The 22,808-nt window shown below is 37.5% G+C and overlaps 2 protein-coding genes across 4 annotated transcripts; both read left to right on the top strand.

Moving 5' to 3' along the window:
* The first annotated feature begins 2,835 nt into the window (after positions 1 to 2,835).
* Positions 2,836 to 11,090, top strand: LOC117618239 (pentatricopeptide repeat-containing protein At4g33170-like). The gene is given in 8 exon segments (XM_034347841.1): positions 2,836 to 3,172; positions 4,028 to 4,875; positions 4,971 to 5,418; positions 5,518 to 5,588; positions 6,060 to 6,184; positions 6,778 to 7,076; positions 7,436 to 7,506; positions 7,875 to 11,090. Coding segments are annotated over 7 exon segments (4,986 nt in total). The 5' UTR covers positions 2,836 to 3,172; positions 4,028 to 4,104; the 3' UTR covers positions 11,076 to 11,090.
* A 611-nt stretch (positions 11,091 to 11,701) lies between these two features.
* On the top strand, positions 11,702 to 22,689 carry LOC117613699 (endoribonuclease Dicer homolog 3a). Of its 3 annotated transcripts, XM_034342281.1 has the most exons (26): positions 11,729 to 12,045; positions 12,164 to 12,350; positions 12,640 to 12,753; positions 13,563 to 13,697; positions 13,789 to 13,858; positions 13,963 to 14,027; positions 14,107 to 14,238; positions 14,361 to 14,513; positions 14,973 to 15,099; positions 15,639 to 15,744; positions 15,824 to 16,016; positions 16,112 to 16,272; positions 16,424 to 16,642; positions 16,742 to 17,007; positions 17,475 to 17,746; positions 17,825 to 18,113; positions 18,204 to 18,360; positions 18,438 to 18,532; positions 18,993 to 19,195; positions 19,275 to 19,484; positions 19,583 to 20,059; positions 20,328 to 20,597; positions 21,101 to 21,427; positions 21,791 to 22,016; positions 22,124 to 22,235; positions 22,308 to 22,689. In XM_034342281.1, exons 1-26 carry the CDS (start codon positions 11,966 to 11,968, stop codon positions 22,504 to 22,506), a joined length of 4,845 nt encoding a protein of 1,614 aa, XP_034198172.1. In that variant the 5' UTR covers positions 11,729 to 11,965; the 3' UTR covers positions 22,507 to 22,689. The 3 variants fall into 3 exon arrangements, with proteins under 3 accessions (XP_034198177.1, XP_034198172.1, XP_034198167.1); XM_034342276.1 differs by having other exon boundaries at positions 17,825 to 18,360; XM_034342286.1 differs by lacking the exons at positions 22,124 to 22,235; positions 22,308 to 22,689 and having other exon boundaries at positions 11,702 to 12,045; positions 17,825 to 18,360; positions 21,101 to 21,446; positions 21,791 to 21,900.
* The last annotated feature ends 119 nt before the right edge of the window (positions 22,690 to 22,808 follow it).

The raw sequence follows: 22,808 nt of genomic DNA, 5'->3' as shown, positions 1-22,808 counted from the left end.
AATTTTCAGTCCACTAAAATGGGGAAGGGTTTACACATGGGGCATTGTAGTCAAACAATCAAAGTATACAATTCACTCCCTTCCCGCTCTTCCTCTTCCACCAACTCCATGGACGGACCTCCATGGTGTTTAGAAGTTTCCTCTATCTGCCATGCAGTTTCCTCATTTTCATCCTACTCTTCATCCACATGTGGCGCATCCTCAAGCTCCAGCTCCTTATGACAACCAGGGTGCTCTGGCTCCACCATTACCATAGTCGGACGACTTAGTGAATTTGAAGCCTGGTTGATAGATTGATAGACTATGAGCTTCCGCCACCACTAACATGAAGTTATTTTTTCATAGGTAAATAAAAGTTATAAATTTTCTTTTTGGGGTTATGGTATGGGTATATATTGTGAAAGAAATCAATGTTGCTTACGTTTGGTTCATGGACGCATCTACAAGTGTATGTAACTCAACAAGAAATTTCCTTACCTGTCCGATTTCTAATGAATCAAGATAACCGTTCGTTCCGGTATAAATATTCAGTATCTATTCTTCCACCGAAAGGGAAGATGATTTTTTGGGTTATGGTATGGGTATATTGTGAAAGAAACCAATGTTGCTTCTGCTTTTTTGGGACGCATCGTCTTTCTCCTTTCTTTCCAATTTTTCCTTTTTCATACCCACTGGACTGAAATTTTCCACGAGAACCCAAATGATAAAGATAGTGTTTTTGAGTCACGCACCACCGCCACAAACCAACCCTATTCCAATGTCCTCGTTGCCTCCCAACTCCAAAACCTCATAAAAATTTCAAAAAGCTCAATAAGACATCAAAGTAATTTAATAATCAAAATTAGAGTTAATAGGGCAAGCTGTCATTTTTTAGGTTTGTTTATAGAATTTAAATGGTGTAGGGTTGATTTATATTATTAGTGATAAGAATGAGTATATGACTAAATATCTATTTAATTAATGCAATATTATGAACAGAAAAAAAAATGAAAAATGTGAAGAAAGTCTATGTATTTATTATTTGAAAAGAAAAATTGTAGGTTTTTATAATTTTCAATGTAGGTTTTGTTGTTCCAAAGCAAAATGAAATGTTTTGAATAGCAAAGGTCAACTTGTTAGTCCTTAAAAGAGAGAAAGGGGTTGCAACTTTAATGACTTAGTTTGACAAGTTTGGAGGAAGTTTTGGTGATGTGGCTCCCCTATTTTAACATTTCAAAGTTGTTGAAGGGGCTGTTGGAGATGCTCTAATCCCAAAATAACGGGACATTTTAAGTTTCAAGTATGTGATTGTTTCACGTGTTAAAGTAATTATGAAAGAGGAACGTACATGTTGTGAACCGTTGCACTTTCTATTCATATACATAAATACATAAATAATTTTTTTTTTCATGTCTAGTCAAAATAGACATGAACCTACCTATAAGCCGTGTGCATCAAACGTTCATTTCATTAAACTTGAAATATTCTTTTTTGGACAAGATTTGACAACATATTTAGTATGATCCATTGTTGATCGGCCCATCCAAAGTTTTCACAGGCAAATGAAGCATTTTTTTTCTATCCATGTTCCAAGAGCGAGAGAATAAATGCTAGTTAGATTGAGTGGACTGTGGGACGCTTGTGACATAATAATATTTGGCAGTGGGGAAATTGAGAGCTCCGTCTCTGAAACCATTTTGACTATCATTTAATTTTGTTTGCTCCAAATGGTCCAGGTCCAACAACATGACACGTAAGGGTAAGGCCCAAGATAATTTATCGTGGAATTAGAATTAGATGTGTTGGAATATTCCAAAGCTTTCCAATATTCTTATGTAAATCCCATAAATAGATAATTTTATTTCTAAAAAAGAAAAAGAAGCTAATTAAAAGATCCGCACCAACAATTAAATAAAGCATTTGGGTAAAGCAAATGAGTTATTCATTGCTTTATTTATGGATGTATTTGGGTTTGTTTGCACTTGTCCCTTCTTATTATTTGCATGTACTTTCGGTAATTAAAAGTGACACAAGTTCCCCCACTATTAATTTCATGTGGATAGTAATTAATTTTATACCTGACCCAGAAAAGAAAAAAGAAAAAATGTATACAGCTTATATATATATATATTGCGTATTTACTCTGCTAAATCCTATGTAATATCCAAAAGTTAAACTTTGAGGGATAATTTGTAAGATATAAAAATAGTCAAATATTATTATTAAAATTTCAAGAGATTTTGTAAAAACACCAAAAATTTATGAAAATATTAGTGTAAATAACTCAGTATTATTTGATGTGGACAATAAAGATATACACAAGTTTCACTAGTAAATTAAATATGTCTAAAATAGGACATCAAAGGAAGGGAGACATTGATTTGTGGTTATCCTTTTGGTTAAAAATGTGTGTTAGTTCTCATTTATTTATTCAGCAATGGTTTAATTAATCAAGTAACCCATATCGAAAATTCCCTTCATAATGTTTTTTCATTTGTTTTTCTCTATTTATTGGACTAAAAAAATATAGAAAACATAAAATTGACAAGCAGATAACAAGGGGTTGGTGGAAAATTTGGTATTTTGATTATTGCATGTATTTATTGGACTTTATAAATTTATAAGATCGGTTTTGATGTTGTAATAAAATAGAAAAATACTTGGATCCCAACCCATTTTCCCAAACATGACGGTAATCATAAATAAATCGATATTAAAATATTCAGCTAAAAAAGTTGTGCTCATCCTCCCCGAATCCCTATTACGTCAAATAAATCTTTATATTAAAAATATATTAATTAATTAAATAAAATGCGTAGAATTTGGACAGAGATAGATAGAGAGGAGAGGGGAGAGAGGAGAGAGAAGAGAGGAGAGAGGAGAGAGAGGAGAGAGAGGGGTCAAATCGAGTGGCGAAGGGGTTGGGTTGTCTTTTACATTTTTGTTTTTGTGGTGCTCGTATTAGGCTGAGGGTTTCGAACAAAAACACACACAACACACACAGACCAGAGAGAGAAGAAAGAGAGACGAGATATAGAGAGCCCTGAAAGCTCAAGATAATACTGGAGATACAACTCTCTGAGCTTAATACAAAAGCCCCAATCGTCGATTATCTTCTTCTTCCTTTACCTTGTCCTTTCTTTTAAGCTCTGCTAATTTCAGCCGATGGATCCCTTCGATTTGATACGAAAAGGTACACCCTTGCTACTTCATTCAATCGGATCTTTCACTTCCTCTGTTAAATTTTGCAGCTTTATTCTTTGCTTTGTTGTCTTCATTTCTGGGTTGTTTTGAATTTTTTAAACTTTGTGATTATTGACGTTGAATTTATTGAGATCTATTGAATTCGATTGCTTAGCTAATTGGGGATTTGGTTTTGGTGTGTACTTCGAGTTGGTTTTTCTTTATTGTTTGTTTTTTAATCCTCGATTTTATCAAGATTTTGTTGTGGAAATGGGTGGTTGGTGTTCAAATCAGGTCTTAATTTAATGAGCTTTGAATATAATTTAAGTGGGAGATTTTATTTTGTGTTATCTTGTTTACTTTTGTTTGAAAATGAATCTTTATCTTTTTGTTATTTTAATCAGTATGTGAAATTGAATTTTGGGGTTTAAGCTTTTTCGTTTGAAGCTTTATCCTACTGACAGAATTGAGTCTTTGTTTGTCAACAGCTTTGTCGTTTGTCTATTTTTTATGCATAATTTGCACCTACAAATGCAATAAGCTTATCATCTTTTATTTCACGCACCATTTTTGACTTATACAGAATCCACTAAAATTATTACGTTTTAGCTAATTTCAATAGTGAACGAATTATTTTAGTTTGTGTCTATAAAAGTGATGAATATATGTATGATTTTAATACTTTTTTTTTAATTATAAAAAATGTATATTTTGTTTTCCGTTTTTTCTATTATTTTCCGTTGGTTTATAGCTAGAAATCATTTTGCACTGATTGGATGGACACACTGAATTGTGAGTGGGTTAGTCGTGAATGGAGGTTTTTGGTCAATGGACTAATTATAGCACTCCATGAACTGTTTTGCAGGGTTTGGTTGAAGCTTAATGAAAAACAAGTTCTTCTTTCATTCAAAGCTGGTCTAGTTATTTCCATCTTAGTAAATAATGAGCTTGTCCAAGAAAGGAACCTTTACTAATGACACAAAACTAAGCACTGCAAACAAGGCAACTGCCTTGAATCCAAATGCAGCAGAGTTCGTTCCTTTTTCCCTCAGATCTCCGTCATCTGGAAGCACCAGTACAGGTCAGGCTGCAACAAAGTTTTCTTCCACTGGAACATTTGGAAAAGCAGTACTAGATCGAACAGAGTCTTCTGCATCAAATAATTCCGATGAAGAGGCCCACCAATATTGGCGTCACCAGCTCCCTGATGATATTACTCCTGACTTTAAGGTCATGGGAGAAGTTGAGTCACAAGGCCTTGGGAATCTCTCTTTGGCAGGTTTGTCCTTACATGATGATGGTGAAGCAACACAGTTTCCTGCCTCTACAGGCAGTGGATACTTATTAAACGAGTCACATATTAATGGTAATAACTTTTCTGAAAAGTTAAGAGCTTCTGCACCCCCCTTTGGGGATGATCTGTCCTCCTCCAGTTTCTTGCATATGTCACCTAAGCCTTGGGATAAGCAAATTGTGAACAGTAATCAGCTTATTAGCAATGGTCAGGAGGGGTCTCCATATGATGGATTTTCTAGACAGGGGTTCATGAATGATATGTTCAGTGAGCATGCAGTTGTCGACGATACTGATATTAACCCAGCTGAGTTTTTGGCTTCACAGTTCCCTGGATTTTCTGCTCAGAGCCTTGCCGAAGTTTACTTTGCCAATGGTTGTGACTTAAACCTGACTATTGAGATGTTGACTCAGTTGGAGGTATGCTTAATTTATTTATTTATAAAAATAAATAAATATCAGTTTCATTACTGTGAATTGAGGTGTGTGATGGTACATATTTGTTTTGGTTGTAGCTTCAAGTTGATGGTGGTTTTAATGAGAATCTGAACTCAAAGACTGTGTCTTCTCCCGATCTTAGTTCAATGGACTTCCCTGCACTTACACCAACAGATGGTCAGCATAGTCATCCAAAATATGGAGATGATGATCTCCAGCAAAGTGGCAATCCTTATCGATCTTCTGACAAGGACAACATGCTTTTTTTCAAGTCTAGCTCATCCATTCCATCTAGAGGTGCAATAGATTTTGCTTCAGCTGTCAGGAAATTGGCGGCGCAGGATTCTGGTGGATGGAAGTTTGAGAGAAATGGTTCTCCCGAAGCCGCTATTGGCTCAAGCAGACGTTCCCAATTGCCTAGCACTTACAATACTGGGCATGGAAGAGGCATCTACAGTGACAGGTCGCAGAATCGTGGTTCAGCTCGGACTGCTCCCGTTTGGCTTGAAACTGGAGATGCTGTTGGTAATGTTCCTTAGTCAACCAAATTATTTCTGTTTATGTCCAATCAATTTGGGCATGCCTTCTCGATTTATTTATTCTTTAATATTGTTGAGATGACAGCAAATATGTATTCTGATGTGCGGGATGAAGCTCGTGACCATGCACGCCTACGTAATGCATATTTTGAGCAGGTTAGTCCTCAAGTTTGTGAAGTGGTCTTTCTGTTAAACGTCAGCCCTTTTTTCAATATATTTCTTACTTTATGTCAACAGTAAATCCTAAAAATTGACTAAAAGTTGAGTTGGTGAAGCATGTGGACATCTCGGTAGATTTAATTTTCAAGCATGATTGACTCTATCGAGTTGACCAGCAATGCTGTGTGGCCTAGTTTTGATGTTAACAATGAAAAGGAATATAAATCGTCAAGGAAACGAACTGCAGTGGCACATGGCGGGTGTGCACATTCCATTGGTTTGAAACGTGCGTGATTTTAACCAATAGGTATTTGTAGGAGTGTTTTTCCAACATAATATTGCTATAACGGCGTGCTGAATGCTGAGCCACATAACGACTTGTGGGTTCGCTCCAATCCTCACCACTAATTTTCCATCTAAGGTGGCTGTAAAATCAAATTTACCCTATTTGTTTCTCTTTAAAAACAGGCACGGCAAGCATACCTTATTGGAAACAAGGCTCTGGCGAAGGAGCTGAGCGTTAAAGGACAGCTGCACAACATGCATATGAAGGAAGCTCATGGAAAAGCTCAAGAATCTATATATCGTCAGAGGTTTGTTGTCCCCAAGTATTTTTGGAATCTTGTTTTACCATTTTTGAGTCATACTTCTCTTCATCTTCCAAGGGGATGGCTTCATGTTGTCTTTTGGAAAGGCATTTGTGTGTTATGTCTTTTGGAAAGGCATTTGTCTGTTCCACTAAGAAATTTTGATTTTCCCCCGTGTTGCTTGAAATTCTCTCTCTCTCTGACAAACGCACAGAGACTCATGATAAGTTGATTTTATTATGCAATGATAAGATTGGATTTTCTTTTCCTCCTCTGCCTACCAGAAATCCATTTTATCTTGAAGGGAATAAATGAAGCTAATTTGACTGATTAGCATCTTTTGAACTTAGAGAGATTTGATCTGAGAATGCTTCTAGATAACCATTGCTGCTGCCTCCTGTTCTGGGCATTTCTGAGACAACGTATGTTGAACAGAGTGCTACTTACTCATACAGAGCATGAGTTTGATAACAGAGTCAACACTGCTGACTAATTTTGGCATTTGCCCCCGATAACCTTAGTTTTCATGTTTTTGTTTTCTTTCTTTGATAACTTATTTGTTGCCTTTCTTCTTGTCTCTACTCTTTCTAAAAACACAGGAATCCAGTTGCTCAAGAGATGCAGGGCAATGGGAGAGCACAAGAGAGGATGATAGACCTGCACGGGCTGCACGTAAGTGAAGCCCTTCATGTCCTGAAGCATGAGCTGAGCGTGTTGAGGAGCACTGCCAGAGCAGGAGACCCGGGTCTTCTGGTTTATATTTGTGTTGGAACCGGCCACCACACCAGGGGTTCTCGCACACCGGCAAGGCTCCCCGTTGCTGTACAGCGATACCTTCTTGAAGAAGAAGGCCTTGACTACACTGAGCCACAGCCAGGGCTGCTTCGAATTCTGTTATACTGAGCCAGGAAGATGACAGTGTGAGGTATATGAGGTTTTTAACACAGCACAGTCCGTGAAGGCTTAGTCATCATAGCCATTCTTGTACCTGTATATGGGAAGAAATCAAGTTTAGTCCAAGTCTGAAAAAAGGAAAAAAAAAGAAGAGAAGTATTGGGAAGTTAGAGGAAAAAACACCCAAAAGAGAAAAGGGAACAAGTGTATCGTTAAGTTCGACCAGTTGACCGAGGGATTACATTTCAGTAGCCAAAAATGATCCTTCATTAGAAGTTGTCTTGCAACTTTTTTTCTTTTCTTTTTTTGTTAATTTTGTACCTTAAATTTTATTTCTTTTTAAATTCCTTTTTTGATTCTCAGATGTAACTGATAGAATTGAATTACATGATAGAACAATTCACCTTGCCAATTACACCCTGAGCCAATCAGATGTAACTTCATGTTTTAGAGATCTCTTAGCTATGATCTTGATCAGGCAGACTATACTATAACACAGTTAACTGGACACCCTCTTGTCCAATTCTTACTTTTTTTGGCTTATTGTTCAACTCAACCAACTTTATGAATCATGTTACAATTAACAATCAAGAAGCAATGGTCTAAAGTAGTCTAATCTGTGAGGAGAGGGAGCTTGAAGTCGAATGCAACGAGGAGTGTGACTCCTCCCGGCCAACTGGCCAAATCTTTCCAACATTTTCAAGGTTGAATCTGATCCCGGGCAATTTGTACAGCTTGAAAAATTTAACCAAGCACAACATGCCTCCTAAAATGAAATAAATACTTGAGATTTTAAACTCAGGCTGAAACCGGTCATTATGTGTTCCGAACCCGAAGTACAAGTACCAGAATCTTGAGTTTTGGAGGGAAAAACAGACAATGCACCCAAGAAATAATAATGCAGTTGCAAGCCAACCTCCGACCCAAATCCATTTTCCTCTCTACCAACAACACTTCATACTCACGAACTCTTTTCCCTCTCTTCAACTTCTCATCTCTCTCCTATCCCATCTCTAAGTCTACTCATATCTCACCATCTTCGTCCTCATCTTCTTCCTCTTCTCAATGGTTCTCCGTCATCCGCACCGCAATTACCACCATGGATTTGCAGCTCGGCAAGCGTGTGCATGCGCTTATCATAACCTCCGGCAACGACCCCGATCATTTTTTGACCAACAACCTCATTACCATGTACTCCAAATGCAGGTCGCTTCCGTGCGCACGCCGCCTGTTCGATAAAACGCCCGGCCGGGACCTTGTCACCTGGAACTCCATTCTAGCAGCCTATGCGCAAGCAGCGGGCTCTGATGTTGACAATGTTCAAGAGGGTCTTACCCTTTTCCGCAGTCTTCGCGAGTCTGTCGTTTTTACCAGTAGACTCACTTTGGCGCCGGTTTTAAAGCTGTGCTTGCTCTCAGGGAATGTATGGGCTTCGGAGGCTGTTCATGGTTATGCTGTTAAAATCGGATTGGAATGGGATGTGTTTGTTTCTGGTGCACTTATGAATATATATTCCAAACTTGGACGGATTAAAGAGGCTCGTGCATTGTTTGATGGGATGGAGGAAAGGGATGTGGTGTTGTGGAATACAATGCTCAAGGCCTATATGGAGATTGGTCTTGAGAAAGAAGGACTTTCTCTCTTCTCTGCGTTTCACCTGAGTGGATTACGTCCTGATGATGTCAGTGTGCGTTCTGTTCTTAGTGGGATTGCCAAATTTGATTTTTATGAAGGCAAGAGGAACATGGAGCAGGTTCAAGCATATGCAGTGAAATTGTTTCGTTACGATGATATTAAATTGTTCAGTTACGAAGTTACTAAGTCAGACATATATTTGTGGAACAAGAAATTGTCCGATTATGTTCAAGCTGGTGAAAATTGGGCTGCTATAGACTGTTTTAGAAATACGGTTAGATCGAAAGTAGAGTTTGACAGTGTGACATTAGTTGTTATTCTATCTGCAGTTGCAGGTGTAAGTGGTTTGGAGTTGGGGAAACAGATTCACAGTGCTGCTTTGAGATCAGGGTTTGATTCTGTTGTTTCTGTTGCAAATAGCCTTATCAACGTGTATTCAAAGGCTCGTTCTGTTTATTATGCGAGAAAAGTGTTCAATAACATGAAAGAAGTGGACTTAATTAGTTGGAACTCAATGATATCATGTTGTGTGCAAAGTGGATTAGGAGAGGAGTCGGTGATTTTATTTATAGGCATATTACGTGATGGTCTAAGACCTGATCAATTTACTACCGCAAGTGTTTTAAGGGCTTGCTCCTCACTTGAAGGAGGGTTGTATGTCAGTAAACAGATTCATGTTCATGCTATAAAATCTGGTATTGTCGCTGACCGTTTTGTTTCAACGGCTCTTATTGATGTTTATTCTAGAACTGGAAAGATGGAGGAGGCGGAGATCCTTTTTGAAAACAAACTTAAATTCAACCTGGCATCTTGGAATGCAATGATGTTTGGGTACATAATGAGTAATGACAGTCACAAAGCATTGAAACTTATGAGGATAATGCATGAAAGTGGACAGAGGGCAGATGAAATTACTTTGGCGACTGTGGCTAAGGCAACCAGTAGCCTGGTAGCTTTGAATCCAGGGAAGCAAATTCATGCTCATGCCATAAAAACAGGGTTTTCTTCAGATCTCTTTGTTAATAGCGGTATTCTAGATATGTATATTAAATGTGGAGACATGCGAAGTGCACACGGAATTTTCAATGGCATCCCTGCACCTGATGATGTTGCATGGACAACTATGATCTCAGGCTGCGTAGAAAATGGAGATGAAGGGCGCTCTCTTTATATATACCATCAGATGAGGCAGTCGGGAGTTCAGCCTGATGAGTATACCTTAGCTACCCTTGTCAAAGCCAGCTCTTGTCTGACAGCATTGGAACAAGGGAAACAGATACATGCAGATGTCATAAAGTTGGATTGTTCCTTGGACCCTTTTGTTGCGACATCACTTGTTGACATGTATGCTAAGTGTGGTAACATAGAAGATGCGTATTGTTTATTCAGAAGGATGGATGTTAGGAACATTGCCCTGTGGAATGCCATGTTGGTGGGTTTAGCTCAGCATGGAAATGCTGAAGAAGCACTAAATCTTTTCAGAGTCATGAAATCTAAGAACGTTGAGCCTGATAGAGTTACTTTCATTGGAGTCCTTTCGGCATGTAGCCATTCTGGTTTAGTTTCTGAAGCTTATGAGCATTTTTCTTCAATGCAAAAGGATTACGGCGTTGAACCTGAGATTGAGCATTACTCTTGCCTAGTGGATGCCCTTGGCCGTGCAGGGCGTGTTCAAGAGGCAGAAAAGCTGATAGCATCAATGCCCTTTGAAGCTTCTGCTTCAATGTACGGAGCCCTGCTTGGTGCTTGCAGGATTAAAGGGGACACAGAAACCGGAAAACGAGTAGCAGCACAGCTCTTGGCCATGGAGCCATCTGACTCAACCGCCTACGTTCTTTTATCCAACATCTATGCTGCTGCCAACCAGTGGGATGTTGTGAGTGATGCTAGAACAATGATGAAGAGGCAGAAGGTAAAGAAAGAACCAGGTTTCAGCTGGATAAATGTAAAGAACAAGGTACATTTGTTCGTGGTAGACGATAAATCCCATCCACAAGCTGATCAGATATATGACAAGGTGGAGGACTTGATGAAACAGATCGGCGAAGAAGGGTACGTCCCGGATACAGGGTTTCCACTGGTTGATATTGAAGAAGAGTAGAAAGAGCGTGCTCTCTAGTACCACAGTGCGAAGCTAGCCATAGCTTATGGACTGATAAGCACTCCTTCATCTGCCACCATTCGGGTGATTAAAAACCTTAGAGTTCGTGGAGATTGCCATAATGCAGTCAAATACATATCAAAGGTTTTTCAACGAGAAATTGTCTTGAGAGATGCAAATCGCTTCCATCGTTTCAGGGATGGAAGCTGCTCTTGTGGTGATTATTGGGGACATTTTTCAATTCCTTGCAATAGCATTGGGTTATAAATATCATTTACAAATTTCAACCAATATAAAAACAAATTACTTTTGTATTTATTCCTAGTGAATTTTGTTTTCAGTTTATATTGGTTAATTTAGAATATCGTTTTGTACAGTCCTGATCTCTTGGACTACATGAGTCCAAGAAATTGTGGTCATCCACCGTTGGATATTAATCTAATAGTTCAAAAAAGTTTCTTAAAAAGAGTGCAAGATTGAGTGAACCGTTGAATTTACATCCAACGGTGAGTGACCACAAATCTCTTGAACTCCTGTGGTCCAAAGGATCAGAATAATATTGGGGAAATCAAACTTAGAATTCCAATTATAAAAATATATACTCTTAATTACTTAAGTTACATGCCCTTATTACAATATACAATATTACTTTGTTGCCCTAGTATTATTTTTTAAAGACGTTTTATTTATTTACTTGTTAGGCTTATTGTTTCCACGATTTTAATTCCCCTTCGGAAAGCGGTTTTTGTTGGTAAACAGAAAGCCGTATTGTCAACTAAAGCGCGGGTGTGACTCCGCTAACTTGAGGAACGACGTCTTCTAGGCAAAGCCCGCACAACGTGATTGGGAGGTGGTCTCACGCTACGTTACCGCTGGCGGGCTTTAGAAACCCACACAATAAATAACTGCGCTACTACTTACTAAGCTCTGTCAGGCTCTCAGCGTCACCGTCTCCTCTGAGGCTTTTTCTGAGAAAAAAGAAAGACCGTTGCTTCCACTCTCTCTCTTTCAACTGGCGAAGATCCAGCGATAGGGTTCACGCTTCTTGTGCTCTTCACATTCGTCTTCTCCTCTTCATTCGCTTCTCGCTTTCACAATCTGCAACGCGTATTCGCCAGAGGAAAGGCCAGAATCCTCTGAAACGGAGCTTCGGCGACATGGTCTCTGAACCGCTTGATCATGTCGCTGATCAGGATCAACAATCATCCCCGATTTCCAATGACTTCAACCCCAGCGGGTCTCTCTCTATCTATATATCTTTAATGATTTTTTTTTTTTTGGGGGTATATTTGAAGATTTTTTTTTGACAATGTGGATTTATTGGGTGTGAATAATTTAAGTGTCTGTGTTTTTAGGTATGAGGCAAATGTTTATGAGGTTGCGAAGAGGAGGAACACCATAGCAGTGGTGGAGACAGGTTCTGGGAAGGATATGGTAGCTGCGATGCTCATCAGTGACATTGGTCAAGCTATCAAGTCAAGCTCAAGTGGTGCCAAAAAATTGATTGTATTTTTGGCTCCAACTGTTCATTTAGTTCATCAGGTATTCTTTTTCTAATTTAGTAAATTTGTTCCTTATATATATATATATATATATATATTTCCTTTTTTGTTATTTTGCTTCCTCAAAATTTTACCATTCATGACTCATCATCATTCTACCTTATTTATAATAAAAATTCCTAAGAATATTTGTGTGGGCATTCCTCAGTTTTTCTTTAAATCCTTTTTATTTTTATTTTTAATTTATAGTTCTCCTAGGAGCAATTATGCAATGTGGCTAATTGATAGTCTCACAAATTGTTGAAATTAAATGGTTTTTGTGTGTGCAGCAATTTGAGGTCGTTAAAGTAAACACAAACTTTAAAGTGGAAGAGTATTACGGAGCTAAGGGGGTTGATTCATGGACTATGGAGTGCTGGGAAAAGGAAACAAATGAGCATGATGTAAGTTTCCTTCTTTTAAAGTTGAGCAATAACTGTGATGATTTGTTTAATGAGGGTATCAGTTCATGCTTCTGTTTGAGGCTATAAGCGGTATTATCACCACTCCTTTTGGAAACAAACTTGAGTTTTCCTTCAGAAGTCAGGTAGATCCAGCTTGCCACAATTCCTTTTTTCTGGTCCTTTCGTTTGTTAGAATTCTATGGTTGTTTGTAAATTTTAGAGAAAATGAGCAATGTTTTAGAAAGGAAGAGAAGGATGAGAAGAATGAAAAATGACTTCTGTATTCTTTCACACTCTATTTGCTTACATAGTGTACTCGGTAGTGAGTAGGGAGAAGAGATTCTTCTCTAACAGAATTGCAGCTGTCACCCTATGAGGTGTTTACACTTGTCATCCCAAAACTAAGCTAGAGAATCCACCTGGACTATGATCCAATGGTTCTAATTACATCTCAAATGAAATAAACATAAATGATAGTAATAGAGCTTGGTGACTTCAGCTTCAAGGAAAGCAGCTGCAGGATTACATTCCAACATCGTTGGTAGCCTTTCTAAATGATTATTGAGTTTTCACTTGTTTTACCCACTGTTGATGCTTCATTTATTTGATTTCTAGCAGAGCGAGAACCTTATTAGAATATGAAGAAAACAATTAGCAGGGTTCCTTGTTAAAAATAGCATTATCAAAGACTTACATTTTTGCATCGCATGCAAACAGTCATGTTAGAATCCTTGTAAAAAAAATAGTATTCTCAATGTTTTGTAGATGCTATTAAGTTAATGCATATCCTTTTTTATTTTATCTTGTAGGTGCTAGTAATGACACCCCAGATTCTTTTGGATGCCTTGAAAAAGGCATTCTTGAGCTTGGAAGCGGTATGCTTGATGATTATTGATGAGTGCCATCTAGCTACTGGAAAGCATCCATATGCAAAGATAATGAAGGTTAATTTCATTTTTGTATGTTATGTATTGTCTCCGTTATTTCTCTTATAGTCAAGGGTCATCTTGATAACTATTGTCTGTTGTGGTGAAGGAATTTTATTACAAGTCTACCGACAAGCCAAAGATTTTTGGGATGACGGCATCACCTGTTATCAGAAAAGGTGATATGTAGTGGATCGTTTTCTTACTGTCCATTGTTGAGTCCAAACCTACTGCTATTATAAATCTTACTATGTGCATATTTAAATACAACATGGACCGTTAGGTGTCTCATCTTCATCAGATTGTGTGGGCCAGATATCAGAACTTGAAAGCACTTTAGATTCCCAGGTATAGAGAAATATTTCAGTAAGATTACTGTACATGGATCGGCTCCTTATGTTTAATATCTTGAAATTTGTTTACACAGCTTTATACTATGGAGGACAGAAAAGAGAAGGAACTGTATGTCCCATCTGCAAAAGAAACTTGTATATTTTATGACCAAGCATGGTTTCCGAGTTCGGATTTAAAAGCAAAGATGGAAGCCTCGTGGGCCAAGGTATTCCTGATTTATATGCATATATAAGTATGTGTATGTTGAAAAATTTATCATTCATTATTAGCCTGCTTACGTGTGGTAAACTTGTGTGGATACTAATAAAGCTTTCAATGCATGGACAGATTGATGCTTCATTGTCAAAGTTGCAAGAATCAGTAGAAAGTAATTTCAAAGACATGGATGATACAATGAAGACACTGCGGAAACGATTGTCTGATGACTACGCAAATATCTTGTATTGCCTTGACAACCTTGGTCTCATATGTACTTATGAGGTATGATTATAAGTGTAACCCACTGAGTGAAAGTTGTTTGTTCTAGGGAAGTCAGAGAAATGTTCCGTTGTCACCCTTGGACTTGTTTTTTTGTTTTTTTTGTTTTTTTGTTTTTTGTTTTTGTTTTGTTTTTTGTTTTCACTTTATACAAATTCAAGCAGGTCTGATTTGCACACATGGTGAGACTTACTGAGGACTTTTTTTTTTTGTTGCTTTGGATCACACTGAATTGTTACTTCTGATACACATGCTTTGACCCATTATTCAGGCCTGATACTTTTCATTTATGACTCTGGTTTAAGTACACTTGTAATTTCTCCTATATAGCAATATACTGAGATATAACTTCAGATGGGAATACAGGAGAAAGGCCATTTTGGTCTCATCCGATTCTAATTTCTTTATGGTCTTTCCTTCTGGTTCTGATAATGAGTATACATAACCTTAATTCTCTTGTAGGCTGTCAAGGTCTGTCTAGATAATGCTCCTTGCAAAGAGGAGTATGAACTTTATAGAGAAAGCTCTTCTCAGTGCAGATATTTTCTTGAGGAAGTGCTTGGTATAATAAGGGAATCGTTTCTGCATGGTATGCCATTCTTTAGCTTTCTTTCTTCATTCTTTAGCCACTGTTAGAGCACATAGATCTTATCTTATATATTCAAAATTATATGCTCATCAAGAGTATGCTATAATGTACTGAAAGTCTGTAACTCTCTCTCTCTCTCTCTCTCTCTCTCTCTCTCTCTCTCTCTCATATTCTCTATCTTCCGTCTATCTCTCATGTCTGTCTCTTGGTTTCTATCTTAATCACCTGGCTGGCTTTTGCTGTAATTTTCTGACTTTTGGTTGGCATAAGATCATGATATGTAAACTATTGACAAAAGAAAATGCCTATTCATCACCAATCTTGTTCTTAACATAATTTTTGTGTTTGTTTGTGTTATCTGTTCAATTAATAACATTATGCTCGTTTCTGATAGTGTTTAATGGTTGAGATTCTTGAGAATAGATGAACAATGCCATTATTTTCCTGACACAGTTTCTGTAGCCATATTGACTTGATGATGCCAACAACTTCAATTCTGTTTTAGATAATATTTTGGCCATATTATTTTATCTTTTCAGGTGGTGAAATTTTTTTGGATTTTGGGTTTGATTATTTGAAGGCGGTAAATTTGGGCTACATATCTCCGAAATTAAATGAACTTGTTCAACTTTTTCATTCATTTGGGTAAGATAATAACTTCATTGGTAAAATCTTATTCTTATCATTGCAAAGTTGATTTATCATCCATAATTTTTGGTTGCAGAGGATCTAGGGAAGAACTGTGCCTTATACTTGTTGATAGGATTATCACAGCTAAAGTGATTGGCAGATTCATGAAAAAAGTTACCTCTTTATGTCATTTCACGGTTTCCTATTTTACTGGAACTAATACCTCAGTTGATGGTCTGGCCCCGAAAATACAAAAGGAGACATTGGAATTATTCTGCTCTGGGGAGGTATATGATCTTTCATATTGTAGGAGAGGAATTGACTGATGAGAAATTTTGACTTGTGAAAACTTGATACTCAATTGATAACCCCTACTGAATAGGTCAATTTATTATTCACTACCGATGTAGTTGAGGAGGGAATTCATTTTCCGAACTGCTCCTGTGTGGTACGTTATGACCTGCCAAAGACAGTCCGTAGTTATGTCCAGTCCAGGGGACAGGCTCGGCAAAATAACTCTCAATTCGTTACAATGCTGGAGAGGTGAGGTCATCTCTTTATTGTTTCACTTTATCAGCATATTATGAACAGATGTATATAGTGAATCTCCAGTGAACTGAAGCTTTCTTCTGTAGGTATTCTTATTGTGTGTTTTCTTGAGTGTATTGATTTTCTAACTATACATAAAGTACAGGGGAAACCAGAAACAAAGGGATCAACTATATGAGATTGTCAGGAGAGAATATTTGATGACAGATTCAGCTACAAATAGAGATCCTGAAACATGCGTTTTGAAAGTATGTACTACGGAGGAAAGAAATGCATATACTGTGGATGCCACCGGAGCATCAGTCACAGCAGATTCTAGTGTCAGTCTTGTACAAAAATATTGTGAAATGCTACCTGGGGATAAGTATGCATCTGTAAACTCTTCAGCAGTCCTTCTTGAAGTTACTGCTTAAAAAAAATTTCATTACTAACTGCACCCTTATTTGATTACTGTGTAACTTAGGAACTTCATTCCGAGGCCAACTTTTCACTACTCATATCTTGGAGACTCTTATGAGTGTAGAATTGCATTACCTCCACATGCGGCTTTCCAAACAATAGTTGGTCCTGTATGCAAGAAGTCTTCTTTATCAAAGCAGCTTGTATGCTTGGAAGCATGTAAGCTGTTACATCAAATGGGTGCCCTGAATGATCATCTTCTTCCGGCCATTGACAAGCCTCCAGAAAATGATCTCGATGTGAAAAGCAAAGATCCAGCTTCTGGCGCAGGTATGTTTTTTCTGTATGGTGATGCTATGTGAATTTCAGTTGCTTTTTATGAACCAGTCATTCACGTAATGTATGTTTATGAATGACCACTTGCTATTTGTTCTCCATTTACAAAAATCTTGTTCATACTGTAAAGTTATGGGAAGTGTGTTGCAATATCCTTAATGAGAGGATGATGTATCATTAGTTGTGGCGCAAAGGTAGAAAATAAGTTGTTTTTTGGCTAATGTTTGTTATCATTTTCTCGTCAATTGAACTGCTGGATGATATAAACAGGGTTGGTAAAAGTGTTTTCGTTATCACATCTATATTCACATTTTAAACCAGATTTATCTATTTGTCTTACTGTATCTTGAGTTTTGTTTTGGCACCTTTGTGTGTGGGCTATGTACTTAGGCAGTTTATGTTTCTACTTTTCTTTTCTTCTTTTCCTCTTTTTAATTCAAAAACTATATTTGGTCTTTAAGGAACAACTAAAAGGAAGGAATTACATGGTACAACTTGCATTCATACACTATCTGGAACTTGGGGAGGAAAACTTGATGGTGCCGTTTTTCAGGCTTATAAATTTGACTTCTCCTGTGAAATTGTTAGCGAATTTTATTCTGGATTTACTCTTCTGATTGAATCAAAGCTTGCTGATGATGTGGGGAATATTGAATTGGAACTTTACCTGATTTCGAAGACAGTTAAGTCTTCTGTTTCTTCCTGTGGGCAAGTTCATTTGGACGGGGAACAGGTACAACTAAAGTTTTCTAACCGAAAGTTTCTTCCTTTTTCTGGGTCAGTACTTACTGTAACTATTATTTCTTAACAGATGGCAAAAGCAATGTGCTTTCAAGAATTTTTCTGTAATGGATTGTTTGGGAGATTGTTTCATGGAACCAAATCAGCTGGAAATCGGAGAGAATTTTTACTTGAGAAAGAAACAAGAAATCTGTGGAGCCCATTATACATGTATTTGCTTCTTCCACTTGAGTCATTGAATGATTCAAGTAATGGAACTTGGAGAATAAATTGGACAGGGATAAATTCTTGTGTTTCTGCAGTAGAATTCTTGAAGAAAAACTCATCTTTGGGAAGTCATCATTGTTATGGTGACACACGTAATTTCTTGCCGAGTAGAACTGTCTCATCTGAGATTAAATGCAACATTGCAGAGATAATCCACTTTGCTAATTGTTCTGTTAATGTAGCAAATCTCAAAGACATGGTGGTGGTGGCTATCCACACTGGAAGAATTTACTCCGTTGCTGAGGTTCTGAGTAACACATCTGCTGAGAGTCCTTTTGATGGAAAAAAAGACAATGTCCCCTCAAAATATAGTACATTTTCTGAGTACTTCAACAATAAGTAAGTGATTTCATACCCTGTATGATGCTTTGTAAGTAGTACTCTACAGTTTTCATAATGATGCTAATTCTGTTCAGGTATGGGATTGTGCTCCAGTATCCGGGGCAGCCTCTGTTGCGATTGAAGCAAAGTCACAATCCACACAACCTTCTTGTGAACTTTAGTGGTGAAGGTTTGTTGATTTAAATGCTTGAGCTTATAGAAAATTGGCCTAACAGTGCTATATTACTTGAATACAATCCTATCTTATTCCTGCATCTTCAACTCCCATTAGTTATTAACACTTCAAATTGACAGCTGTTTCCATGGTTTCTTGCCACTAATGGTACTCAGTAATTAGTATTATTATGAAGTGAATAGTTGGGAAATTGTGGCCTTGTGGGTGGTGGGATTGGGTGGTTGACTTGTTGAAGAGGTAGTAGTTGCAATGATATGAATAAATCTATTTCATACATTCTGCTGAACAGTAAATAGAGGTGCAAAAAAGGTGTGGTATGGGTGGTTGACTTATTGCAGAGTTAGTCAATGCAAATCATATCAATCAATCTATATGATACATGCTGTTAAAGCTATTTAGCAATACCGTCTCACGTTCTATGTTTTGTTGCTGATATTTTCTCTCAACTGGGCAGGTGGTGGTGGTATTGAAAGGCAACGCATGTATGCTCAAATGCCACCTGAGCTTCTAGTCAGTATTGGTGTCCAAAGATTCGTTTTAAAGTCCTTTTATTTAATGCCGTCATTGATTCACCGTTTGGAATCCTTGATGCTAGCGAGCCAACTTAGAGAAGATATCGATTGTCATTCTAGCAGCTTTCAGATATCAAGCTCATTGGTGTGCCATACTTGTGATTTGTCTTTTTTGCTTTCCAATAAAGTTATATGATTATTTTGACCAATGTTTTCATTATTAGATTCTAGAAGCACTTACAACACTCAGATGCAATGAAGATTTTTCTATGGAGCGCTTGGAATTGCTTGGGGATTCAGTTTTAAAGTATGCTGTGAGCTGTCACCTCTTTCTCAAATATCCCAAAAAACATGAAGGAAAATTATCTAATTTGCGCCAGTGGGCTATTTGTAACTCAAACCTACATAAATTGGGAATAAATCGCAAATTACAGGTATTTGCGAGTATATGCTATCTATGGTTTACATTTATTTACTCGGTTACTGATGTTCAAGCTCATGTCAGAATGACTTTGCATTTCTTCTTTGATAGGGATATATACGTGATGGTGCGTTTGATCCACGTCGTTGGGTTGCTCCGGGACAGATTTCTCTGCGACCCGCTCCTTGTAATTGTGGAGTAGATACTTTAGAAGTCCCAGTAGATAGCAAATTCCAAACTGAAGATCCCAAAGTTGTGGTTGGAAAGTCCTGTGATAAGGGTCATAGATGGATGTGTTCAAAAACAATCTCTGATTGTGTTGAAGCCCTTATAGGAGCATACTATGTTAGTGGTGGATTGCCTGCTGCACTTCATCTGATGAAGTGGTTCCATATTGATGCAGAACATGAGCCCTCTCTGGTTGCTGAAGCAATTACTACTGCATCTCTTCGTTCTTACAACCCAAAATCTAATGAGATTGCAATTTTGGAGTCAAAGCTTCATTATGAATTTTCTACCAAGGGTCTCTTACACGAGGCCATAACACATGCATCTGAGCAGGAATCAGGAGTTGGCTGCTGTTATGAGGTAATGATGACAGTCATATGTGGAGCCCTTGATTTACTATTTAAATTTTCACTTTTTTATTTTCTTTCCCATTTTAACAAAAGAGGATGGTTGTAGAGTAATAACGGGGAAAATCTATTGTGAAATTGGAGACAAAAAAATTTTTGCTACGAAAAATGAATCTGTGAAAGATTACTTTTTTCACTTACAAGTAATAAATTGCCAAATATAGAATAAACTGTGAAAGTTCCATATACTTCCTTTTCTTAACATCTTTACTTTTCAACAGAGACTAGAATTTCTAGGGGATTCTGTGTTGGACCTGCTTATCACAAGGCATCTCTATGATAGCCACACAAATATTGATCCAGGCGAGTTAACTGACTTACGTTCAGCTTCTGTTAATAATGAAAATTTTGCCCAAGTTGCTGTTAGACAAAACCTTCAGCAGCATCTACAACATTCCTCTGGGTTACTTCTAAGCCAAATAACAGAATATGTGAAGTCTCTTTCTGAACCTGACAATGGTACCACACTTCGAGGCACAAAAGGTCCTAAGGTAAGTTCTTGCTGATTGTTAAATGCTCTTTCTTTTCAATGCTTTGACAGGGTTTGCTTTGATGTTTTGTTTTCAAGTTTTTGTAAAAGATTGAAGTCTGCTTGCTTTAGGCAGTTATGCTTTTATCTTTATTTGGTTCGTTCTGCTTTCTATTTGAAGCTCTTTGGGGGTTCTAATGTGTACTTCTCATGTATTTTAGGCATTTCTCATTTAAGTAAATCATTTGTTTGTTGCTATTAAAAGATATCTTTTCACACAATAGCAGTTCTGTAGGTTCTTTGACTGTTGAACTTCCCCTTAGCTCTGTACTCCCACCATCCCTATTATTACTATTGGCAGGCCACCTCTTCTATAAGGAGAAGCTTTCCAGAATAAAATCCACCCTTTCCCAAGTATCATACCTGATAATATTTTTGTTGTAATTATCATCATTATTTTATCATTGTGAATATTGTTGTTACTATTATATTACTGTTTTGTTATCATGAATAGTTTCTCTGCAGGCTCTTGGAGACATGGTGGAAAGTATTGCAGGGGCAATACTAATTGATACCGAACTTAATCTTGATGAAGTGTGGAGAATATTTAAACCATTATTATCTCCAATTGTGACCCCTGACAAGCTTGAGCTGCCTCCACTGCGTGAACTGATTGAATTATGTGACTCACTCGGGTACTTTATAAAAGAAACGTGTACAAAGAAAGGTGAAACAGTTCATGCGAAGCTTACTGTACAGCTGAAAGATGTTCTATTGATTGGAGAGGGGTGCGATCGGACTAAAAAAGCTGCAAAAGGGGAAGCAGCTCGACGTTTACTGAAGGAACTTGAGGTCTGTTGGTTCTCTAAATGTCCGTATCCTACTCTTTTAGTTAGTATTTGGTTGCAGGAATGAGAATGGAATGGAATCAATAAAGAGTGAACTTGACTCTATTGTTTGATTGCAAATTGGATCAAGCTTAGAATCAGATTTGAGCTCGTTGTTCTGGTCTGGGTCCAAGTTTCTTGGGTTCTAGGGTCCAAGAGGTCTGGGGTCCAGATTTTTTGTCTTGGGTTCTGTCCTGGTCCAAGGTTCAAGGTCCTGAATTGATCGTTAATGAGTACAGTTTGCCAGATGTTTTTTTTTTTGCATCTCTGAGTCACCAATTTTTTTATTTTGTTATTTCTAATGCTGTACTATTTTGTTATGCAACAGAAAAGAGATATTTCATACTCCTGGTGTTCCAAGAAGAGAAAATTGGGCTCTGAAGGAGTAGGTGATTCTTCTCTCCTAGACATCAACTATAACGTTTGCAGCCAAGTAAATGTTGAAGATTCTTCAGAGCGAGTAATCTATAAAAAGAAAAGGACAACTGAGAGAATTGGAGTTTTTCGGTCAGTCAATGAATCGAAAACCTCTAGTCCCAACGATACTGCACCAGGTTTGCACCATCTATTTGTTCTGATTATTTATTAGGGTGGGAGCTGGCTTACCCTGTGTTATTATCAAGCATTATTTTTTAATTATGTCGCGGGTGCTTGCATGCAGTTATTAAATCAATCAACATGAAGAAAGGAGGACCTCGAACATCTTTTTATGAGCTGTGCAAGAAACAACAGTGGAAAAGGCCCGACTTTGAATCATCAGAAACTAAATCAAGGTACTAAAAAAACTGGTGTATTTGTTTTGTGTTTTTTTCTCTCCGGCCTCACAATTGTCTTTCTTCCCGTAGGACTCCAATTGACTTTGGTGAAGGCTCAAGTGCGCATTTTAGCAGTTTTGTCTCAAAGATAACGTTGCACATACCCAACTTCGGCGACATTGAATGCACAGGAGATGCTAGACCTGATAAAAAAAGTTCAGAAGATTCTGCAGCACTTGCCATGCTTTATGAGCTTGAGCGGCAAGGCAAACTTATCATTGGTGGATGATCATGTATCTATCTTGCCTGCTAGTTTTATGAATAATTCGAGAAATCGGAGGGTGGTACCTTTTAAATCCACCAATCTTAATATGAAGCAGTTAGGATGTTGCTTGTCAGGAAATCTCACAGCAATGTGAAACTATTTGATGGCAGCACCATAAAGAAAAATGTAGATTATGTGCCGTCTCCATCAATGTTTTCAATGGTACAAGGTATCAAAAAATAAAAAAATAATAAAAAAAAAAAATAATAAAAAAATATATATATATATATATATATGTTCTCTGCGATATTTATTATTATAAAAAA

This window comes from Prunus dulcis, chromosome 1 (genome assembly GCF_902201215.1).
Source record: "Prunus dulcis chromosome 1, ALMONDv2, whole genome shotgun sequence".
In the NCBI taxonomy this organism is placed as follows: Eukaryota; Viridiplantae; Streptophyta; class Magnoliopsida; order Rosales; family Rosaceae; genus Prunus; species Prunus dulcis.
This window is presented reverse-complemented; position numbering and strand designations above follow the sequence as displayed.

What these genes read in the sequence shown, in the direction of transcription:
- LOC117613699 (XM_034342276.1), top strand. Translation starts at nt 11,966, where the DNA reads ATGGTCTCTGAACCGCTTGATCATGTCGCTGATCAGGATCAACAATCA. An exon ending in GAGGCACAAAAGGTCCTAAG is followed by an intron (nt 20,598 to 21,100) that starts GTAAGTTCTTGC and finishes GTTTCTCTGCAG; the next exon opens with GCTCTTGGAGACATGGTGGA. An exon ending in TCATCAGAAACTAAATCAAG is followed by an intron (nt 22,236 to 22,307) that starts GTACTAAAAAAA and finishes TTCTTCCCGTAG; the next exon opens with GACTCCAATTGACTTTGGTG.